At 39.0% G+C, this 9,594-nt stretch overlaps 1 protein-coding gene across 1 annotated transcript; it reads left to right on the forward strand.

Moving 5' to 3' along the window:
* The first annotated feature begins 386 nt into the window (after nucleotides 1-386).
* ZBTB21 (zinc finger and BTB domain containing 21) lies at nucleotides 387-7,324 on the forward strand. The gene is made up of 3 exons (XM_044071125.1): nucleotides 387-603; nucleotides 2,940-3,003; nucleotides 3,290-7,324. The coding sequence occupies exon 3, from the start codon at nucleotides 3,303-3,305 to the stop codon at nucleotides 6,438-6,440; it is 3,138 nt and encodes a 1,045-aa protein (XP_043927060.1). The 5' UTR covers nucleotides 387-603; nucleotides 2,940-3,003; nucleotides 3,290-3,302; the 3' UTR covers nucleotides 6,441-7,324.
* The last annotated feature ends 2,270 nt before the right edge of the window (nucleotides 7,325-9,594 follow it).

The raw sequence follows: 9,594 nt of genomic DNA on the forward strand, positions 1-9,594 counted from the left end.
ACATTTGTTTTGTTGACAAAAATTGCATCATGTGTCAAAAAGTTTTGAGTTTGTAAGATTGCTGGCAGCCCACAGTCTGAAGTCTCTGATGACAGTAGCACCAGTTTGTTTCTGTTTAGCAGGGCTTAATAGGGATCCTGTCTTTGTGTTACCACTTTATGTTGTTTGGACAACACGGCAGAAACTGTAAAGTCCAAATCTTTCTTCAGTGTGAACATTGTTAGAAAATTGCAGAGATTGAGACGGTGGTAAACATATTTTCTTAGAACTTGTTTATGCAACCAGAATCTACTGTCATATCAGCAAAGACATCTTTCATGAGTTTTGCCTCCCATATTTTGTAGCCAGCAGTAATATTTACATATATGTTTTATTTTTTCAGTAACCAGGTCAACTTCCAAGATGTTACCCAAATCGTACATGTGGTCTGGTACTTCAGATGATACATCTACATTTGTGCATGGGAGGTTGGTGTCCAAGCTGCTTTTCATCACCGTTTCTAAACAGCATTGATTTACCAGTTACGGAAAATGTTCTCCCCAGTGCACACAGAAGGCTGGCTATCGGGAACATTAAATGGGAGCTCGTCATCAAAACCTTCATGTAGGTATCAGTATCTTCATAATCCAGTTACCGTTTATTTTTAATTCTTTCTCCTGTTAGTCTGTGGTAAACTGGAAATAAAATAATTTATCTCAATATTCTCAAGCCGATTCATAACTAAAGTCAGGAAACCGGCACAAGTATAGCTGTACTGTTTAAAAAAAACAGGTCCAGTTTTATACCAAAATACCCAGAGAACTTGTCCAGAAGTGTCCATCTGTACACTTGGTGATTCATATAGATTTCCTCTACATTTAGGTAGGCTTCCCTTCCCTTAATCCCATTCTTCTCCCACCTCTAGTCCCCCTAACTTGTACCTTTCTCCACTTCTGCTTTTTCTATCCTTCCTCCAGAAGTACACATGCATTTCCCTAGAAGAACATCTTGAGTTATGTTAATAGTGTTTACTGCTATTGCGCTATTTGGTACCATGTACATCAGTTTTTGTACTTTATTTTCCTTGATTGCATGCAAGTACAGTTTGTGTTTTAAGCTTTGAAAGCTAGAAGGCTGTACATTTTCATGTTTATACGTTGTAGAGTTCTCAGACTGTCCCACCTACTCAGTTAACAAATTCAAAATAAAAATAAATAATTAACATGCACAATGTTGTCAAGATCCAATAAGTTAAGATAAGGGGAGTCAAGCTCCACAAAAAGGCTGGTCACTAACAAAGTGCCTAAGGGCTCAGTTTTGGGGCCACTCCTATCTGGGATATACTTTCTTGAAGTAAAGGCTAATGTCAGAGGCATCTGGTTGACCAAGGTCATAGATGATTACAAACTAGGTTCAGTCATTGAACCCCCCCACCCCACCCCTGGTGTCAAACTAACGATGGCCATCCCTGCAAATTACTACTTTGGTAATAAATCCCTAAGAGTAGACCCAGTGGTCAGAGATTTGGGAATGCATGTAGACAATATCTTGGCTTTTGGCCATCATTTGTCTACTGTAATAAGGAAACCATTCGGTTTTATACAACTTTTAAGCAAGGGTGTGGCATCTAGGTCTAAAGATGTCATTGTTCTATTGTACTCTAAGTTAGCTGTGATCATGGAAGTTTTATTATGTCAATGTAAGATTACATTCTTTTAAAAAATGTGAATGTTGAGTACCTGTAAGGGTGCTCACAAAAATACAAAACTGTACACATACATACAGAACCCCCCCCAACACACACACACACACACACACACACACACACACACACACACACACACACACTCTGTATTCCTTATTACCTTACAGGGTGAATGATATCAAGGAACCTTCAAAGCTGTATGGTCAAGCCTTGTCAAGTTACCCATTATGACAACCTCTATTTCGTTTTTTCAGAATAGCAAATTAGTGTTCTTTTTGCTGGTAAAATTGGTACAAGTTTGTGTTATACAGTTCTTTTGTACATGAACTTCAAAAGGCACACTCTGTCACTTAAGCGGTCATCCCAAATATTTATGGCACTTTAGATTTATGATGTTGATTTTGTACTTGTTGTCATTAAGTCATTGGGATGCTAGTTTTAATACATAGTTGTATTGTTTTTAAGTTTTTCTGTCTCTGAAACTAGCCCTGTATTTTTTGCAAAGTTATATTTTTTGCTATATCAAATTTGAAAAAGGCAATAGACTGGAAAGCTATTCCACTGCAAAATGCTGGCCTTAACACTGAATGGGATGTTCATCCCACAAAATAGCTGAGCTGTCTTTAAGTTTTAATACACAGGTTGTGTGGGGGTGCAAAAACCTCTACAGTTTAAACAATATACTAATTTTTCATGTTGGGTGATTCCCTTTACTGGATTTCTATTTTGCCTGCTGTTGTTGTGTTAGTATTTATGAAAAATAATTTGATTTTTTCTAGTCTTGCTTCTGCTGTACCATTTACTTAGGCTATCTTTTCTCATAACATTAAGAAATATATATGCATGCACGCGCACACACACACACACACACACACACACACACACATATATGTGTGTGTGTGTGTGTGTGTGTGTGTGTGTGTGTGTGTGTGTGTGTGTGTGTGTGTGTGTGTGTGTGATATATATATCATCCAGAGTTGTTCTTGGTGCTATCAACATGGAAATGCATCTTCAGCAGTGAACTGATACCAGTTTATTAATCTAGCAGCTTGTCTCTTAAAATGTAGGAAGCATTCTTAATTTTTTTTATGTTTGCTTTACAATCTCTTTCTAACAATGAAAGTGTAACATGGTAGTGTAATAAAATTATATTATAATAAAATATATTGTGTTTGTTGGCCTGCTTTAGTAGTTGTGTGATTTAACTGCATACCTTTAAAAGAAAGTGGATGATTTTCTTGTATCACTTTTTTAGGTTTTATGTAAGTGCCTTTTGCTTCTTCTTGCTGCAACTGAGTACAGACCAGCTGGATTGTAAGGTAAAGTGGTGCCAATTCATTTTTTGATGAGTAACTTGACATTTCTCTGTTTACCCTGGACTGCAGTGTTTGAATATGTTATTTATAATTAGATGAGAAGTTTTGTACGCATTCAAATTGCTCTTACTACCGTTTGAGTTTGTAGTAACTAAAGTTTGGGTAAAAACAAGGACAAGAAATAAAAGACTGGATATAACTAGCAATTTAAGATACCTTTTATTTGAAAAAGTAAATAAATGTTAACACCATGATGTAAGGATCTAATAATGCTTTCTGTATGTTTTAGGTGTCTTGAAATCATGGAGGGACTTCTTCATTATATCAATCCAGCACACTCCATTTCCCTTCTGAGCTCCTTGAATGAGCAACGTCTGAAAGGACAGCTGTGTGATGTTGTTTTAATAGTAGGTGACCAAAAATTCAGAGCTCATAAGAATGTACTTGCTGCAAGTAGTGAATATTTCCACAGTTTATTCACTAAAAAGGAGAATGAATCTTTGTCAGTCTTCCAGGTTGATTTTTGTGAATCAGACGCTTTTGATAATGTGTTGACTTATTTATACTCCTCCTCCCTCATTGTGGAAAAAGGTGGACTTGCAGCAGTGCAGGAACTTGGATACAGCCTTGGTATTTCTTTTCTAACTAACATTCTTTCCAAGACACCTCAAGGCCCATACTTTGCGGGCACTAGTAAAAAGGTATTAGCAGATGATGATAACAGTGCTTCTCAACAAAGAAGTGTCATCGTGTGTCAAAGCCAAACTGAAACACAAGAAAAGAAAAATGAACTTGTGTACAGAGATGCCAAAACCCCACATCTGAGCATAAATAAAATAGCTTCAGACAGACCTCAAGCCACAAAACCCAATGAGCTACCTCCGGCACCACCCTTAACTCGGGGCAGGTACATGAAAGAGAGCAGCACCCTTGCTTCTGCAAAATTCAGTGAATTTTCAAAGTCATTGGATGATCAGAGTATTCCTGGTTCCGGGAAAAGAAATGCAGCATCCACACAGACAGCAATCAGTATTTCAGAAACTAGTGAAGAAAGTCCTGTTTTGTCTGACGCAACTAATAAGGGAAAGCACTTATTAATTTCTACAAATATTCCATTGCTTCCTTCAGCATTATCCTTTCATAGTTCATCAAAGGCTATACTTTTACCAAAGGGAAGAGGAAAGGCAAGTAGTACTAATCAGGGAGGAGACGGAAACGTGCCATTTCACTCAGAATTAATGTCTTCATCCTCTACTGGTGTATCTGAATGTAAAGGCATTGATAGGAGTGGTCCACTTGTTAAAAGTCTTCTCCGTAGATCTTTATCCATGGATAGCGAAGTTCCCTTGTCTTCTGTTGCTTTTGAGACAAAAGCTACACCAGCTGCAGCTGTTTCTTCAAGTAGTCCAACAGAAACTTCAGAAGCTGCTGGGTCTGATAAAGAAAAGGCATGTACAAGTGGCAAGGCAGAGTCATTAAAACCTCGGCGCTTACGATCATTCACCACCAACCAGGCAACTGAAAAAAAAGACTCTTCTAGTAAACTTCAGCAAGAAGTGAAAAATGAACCTCCCAGTCCTCACTCTGAGCCCAAAAGCCCACCTACCCCTGATCCATCAGAAATTATACAGGTGACAGTAGGAGGATCTTCTCCAGCCACTACTCATGAAAGTTACAAAAGTTTACTTAGAATTCCTTACAAAAGGAGATTACAGACAGATAGAAGGCTTTCCTTTAAAAGAACAAGGAATACCAGTGAGTTACCTGGACGTTTTCAAGAAAGTTCTAGTTCTTCCAGTTTAGATACTGGCCATTCAATTTCCGATCAAAGCAGAGAGGAACATGAGTCTGAGGAAGCAAATGTCAACAAAAAGTTTAAATGCAGAAATTGCATTAAGATTTTCAGATCTACAGCTGGCCTTAACCGTCATGTGAATATGTACCATAACCCAGAGAAACCATACTCTTGTGATATTTGTTACAAACGATTTCATACAAATTTCAAAGTGTGGACACATTGCCAAACTCAGCATGGTATTGTTAAAAATCCATCTCCTGCATCTGGTGCATCTGGCAATGCCACTGTTCTGGATGAAAAATATCAGAGGAAGCTTACTGACATAGTAAGGGAAAGAGAAATTAAAAAGGCTTTAATAGCCAAACTTCGACGTGGCAGACATGGCCTTCAAGGACAGTCTATTTCCCAGGCTTCACATATCATTAAGAAAAACTTTAAATCTCGAAATAAAGGGGCCTATATCTGCACTTATTGTGGAAAGCTGTACCGTTTTCTTTCACAGTTTAGACAGCATCTCAAAATGCATTCAGGAGAGAAAGCAGGAGAAAACAGTAGGCCAATCAAGCCAAAAATTTCAAATCATACTGAACAAACTGAAGAAAGACTGCCATATGAATGCCGACTTTGTCATAGTAGGTTTTCTTCACTGACAGAACATACTCACCATGAGAGGTTATGCAGTAATGCTACAGTCTGCCCATACTGCAGTTTGCGGTTTTCAAATCCACAGCTTAAACAAGAGCATAAAGCACAGTGTGAGTACAAGAAACTTACCTGTCTTGAGTGTTTGCGTACCTTTAAATCCTCTTTTAGTATTTGGCGCCATCAGGTAGAAGTACATAATCAGAACACAATGGCGCCAACAGAAAATTTATCCCTGCCTCTCACTGACCACAATGGTGACATTCCTAGCACAGTGAAAGTGAGACCTGCAGAAAGCAGCAAAATGGGTAGAGCAGCTTCTTCAAAGGATGTTGTTGTTTTCAACGATTCTACAGAACAAGTAAATTTTGATTCAGAAGATTCTTCTTGTATTCCTGAAGATCTTTCTCTTTCTAAACACTTTAACATTTTGGTTAAAGATGAACCTGCAGATGATTTGGAAGATGATGTGTCTGAATCCAGTGTGGAGCATAAGGATGTAGGTTCCAATACAGATCAAGGGATATGGACATGTGAAAAATGTGGGAAAATTTTTACTGTCCTCAAACAGCTTGAACGCCATCAAGAACTTCTGTGCTCAGTAAAGCCATTTGTCTGCCACATCTGTAACAAGGCTTTCCGTACCAACTTTCGTCTATGGAGTCACTTTCAAACACATTTGTCTCAGGGTATTGATGAACATACAAGTAAGGAACCTGACCCCCATCTGTCTTCAAGCTCTCCCTCCCCTCCTCCAGGGCCTCCACCACCACCACCTCCTCCACCAATCCCACCTTTGGAACCTGATAGCCCCCCAAGGTTTTCCCCTAAAAATGAAACAAATGACAAATTGTTTGCACCACAGGAATCGGATACTTTATTCTACCATGCACCACCATTATCAGCAATCACTTTCAAGAGGCAGTACATGTGCAAACTTTGCCACAGAACCTTCAAGACTGCTTTTAGTTTGTGGAGCCATGAACAGACTCACACTTAGCTGGTCAGTGGGATTTTGCTATATTACATTCAGCAAGATGTTTCAGCCATCTCAGAGAATGTAATTTGTATTAAAAGGAAGTAAAGTATGATAGGTCATAGCAGATGTTCATGCTGTAAGAATATCAGAATCTGGCTAAAGAAACATTGCTTACAGTAGGTTGAATTTATTGAACCACTTTTTTCTCTGCCAATAATTTAAAGTGAAATGCTTTGGAACTGGCAGGTTATTTTAACTGATATTCAGAATACAAACATTTTAGTGTGGTTTTGCCACAGCTGTACTGATAACTGTTGCAGTGAATTAGACTGTGTCACTTTATTACACTAGATATAACCCAAGTTGTTTCTTTTTCTGGCAAGAGTTATGAGTAACAGTCTTATATATAGTTAGGCCTGATTCTTTTGACTGTGCAAAAGATTGCTATACTAGTCAGGAATTCAGTAGTCAGTAGCAATAAACAGTAAACTTAACCCAGCACATTGAAGGAGATTTTTTGTACTTTTTTAATAAATGCCAGATATTAAGACACATCAGCTTTGTTACATGAAGAATGCGTATTCATGAAGAGGAATTTTGGCTTAGTAATATTAATGCATCTTTTCAATGAATTGTTTAGCTTTGAACTGGACAGTATTTGTTAACTATGCTGAAATTTGCTGTGGTGAAAACATGCAGACGTACAGTAAAAAAACGGATCTTTCGTGCTTAAGGATAAAGCAATTAGCAGAACACACTCATGTTACTTAGAAAATAAAACAGTACTGAGTTAATTTTCCTTTTGCTTTGTACACCATGGTTGTGCTTTGAGTTAACTTTGTTTTCCTTTCCATACTTATTGAGTCAGGTCTTGCTCTGTAACATAATAAAAGTAGCCAAATTCAGTGCTGTGTCATGGGAAACTTAGGTGAAAAGTATTGTGTAAGCCTTGTGTGTTTTTTTTTTGAGGGTGTGCTGTGTAACACCGTATCAAAAGGAAATAAGTAATCCACTGGTAAAAGTAACATTAAAATCGCCTTTGCATTTCTGCAGCAGAATATTGTAAAATTCATGTCATTTTCAAAGTGCCAGCTTCACAGAGTGTAAATTTAAAATATGTCCCTTTACTAATTAGGTCAGGCTTTTGTAATACATTTAAATGTCATTTATGTGTGTACTCCCCCCATGTTTTGGTCAGTTTTGAGTGACTTGGCTACATGGTTTGCCATCATTATATGATGTTCTTCGTGTTTCACTGTTGCAGTCATCACATTTGGGTTATCCGCTTGCAGTAGCCCTCAATCGGCCTGATTATCAAAGTCTTGGGTCCTGCATCGGTTGCTGTCTCATCTTCTATGATGTCAGGTAGTCAGGGATATATAAAGCATGCAGCCAACGACATTACATCAGTCTTTCTTGCTGTACGGTGCCCAAAACAGAAGCAGTTCGCAAGTGCCGGTCGGCCGACTCCTGAAATTTTTGTTTTCGAGTTTCAGAACTGAAGTCTTCAACTAAAGCTAAGTACCCTGTTGGGGAAACTTTTTCTTGCTCTAAACTGATGTTAGCAAAAGTCAGTAATTGTATTTCTTTTGGAAAGCAAATACCTCATAAAGATTTTCATTCGTACTGTATTCCTTGCCTAGGCCCTGACCACGGCGTACCTCGCTGTCAGTTTTGTGCCTTATTTAAACAATGAACTATTCGTCTTCGGTATATTTATGCTTCTAAATATTTTGGTACTCAGTTCAATTACTCAGATATGGCTTTGGTAAGCCACTCGACTACCGACATTCCAAAAAAATGCAAAGATAAAGACAGAGACAGACCGCCGAGGTCCAAAGCTGCCAACGACACTTCTCCTAAGCTAGTCACCAGTTCGCAGGTACTCAGTGAGTTCTTTTCGCAGCCACTGATACCCTCTACTTTAGATTTGCAGGCCTCTACTGAGACCCATTTGGAGTCCGGTATGCCGCGAGATGCTTTAACTGTGGAACCTGCAGATGTCTCTACCTTGGATGGGTCCGGAGCTGCTGTGCAGGCACCAGCTTCTGAGGTTGTATTCAGGACTACTGACTTTCCTATTAAACCAATGCCATCTTCTTCTTCAAGGCCTAAAACTCGATCCATGCCTAGAAAACCGACGCCCAGACCACATGGTCAGGCCTCTATGCCTAAAAAGCAAACGATAAGAATGGCTGAAGACCTTATTACTTTAATCAGGGGAAGCCAGCCTCCCCCCTCTAAGAGACCTAGGATTGAATTTGCTTATGATTCTTTTGATCAAGATTCTGACATTTTTATTTCCTCTGATGACCAGGATTTACCCTTATCTACCTATGAGGATTCTGATGCAGAGGACTCTATTCCCTCTGTTTCCCCTCCAGAGGATTTCTCTTTTGGTGAAACCTTGCATACTCTTAGGGAGCATTTTCGCTGGGAAAGCCAGGATTACTCTGATTCCAAAAAGAGGCTTAGGGATTTCTTACTCCTGCCCCAACACAGGCCTTTAGCTATCCCTCCTGTACTGGATATTGTTGATGATGCCTTTTTGGAATCTAGCTTGGCCCCTGACTCCTTGCCTCCTGCTCCCAGAAAACCACACAGATATTACAGGGTTCCTGATTCTCACAAGTTCCTCTTTAAAAATCCTACTGCAGATCCTGAGACCATTTCACAGGGACCCAAGGGCATTAAGGCTACTACTGCCAAAAATCCTACACCCTCTGATGGAGATTCCAGGGCACTGGATAGATGAGGTAAGAAGGTATACACTTCAGCAGCCTTGGCCATTAGGGCCTTAAACTGTCAGTTTCATATGTTAAAGTATCAGCAGCATATTATTTGATTGTTTAAACAGAAAATTATGTTGATTCCTGACTGTGCTGAAAATAAAGATTTACAGGATTTAATGCATTCTGCTGAACAAGTTGGAAAACATACTTTGCAATGTGGTTTTGATTCACTAGAGGCATCTTGCAGGGCTGCTGTCACTGGGTCTGTGCTTAGAAGGTATGCTTGGCTTAAGGAGCAATCTTTGCCAGATCATGTTAAAGCTACATTACAGGATGCTCCCTTAAACCTAGACCGCCTGTTTGGCAACAAAGCAGAATAAGTACTTAAAAAGATGGAGGAAAAAGCTAAATCTATGCAAACTGTTAAAGATTTCCGGCAAGTA

Source organism: Protopterus annectens, chromosome 5.part0, assembly GCF_019279795.1.
Source record: "Protopterus annectens isolate FY-2018-M chromosome 5.part0, PAN1.0, whole genome shotgun sequence".
In the NCBI taxonomy this organism is placed as follows: Eukaryota; Metazoa; Chordata; order Ceratodontiformes; family Protopteridae; genus Protopterus; species Protopterus annectens.

Coding starts and splice junctions, on each gene's coding strand:
- ZBTB21 (XM_044071125.1), top strand. CDS start 3,303: ATGGAGGGACTTCTTCATTATATCAATCCAGCACACTCCATTTCCCTT.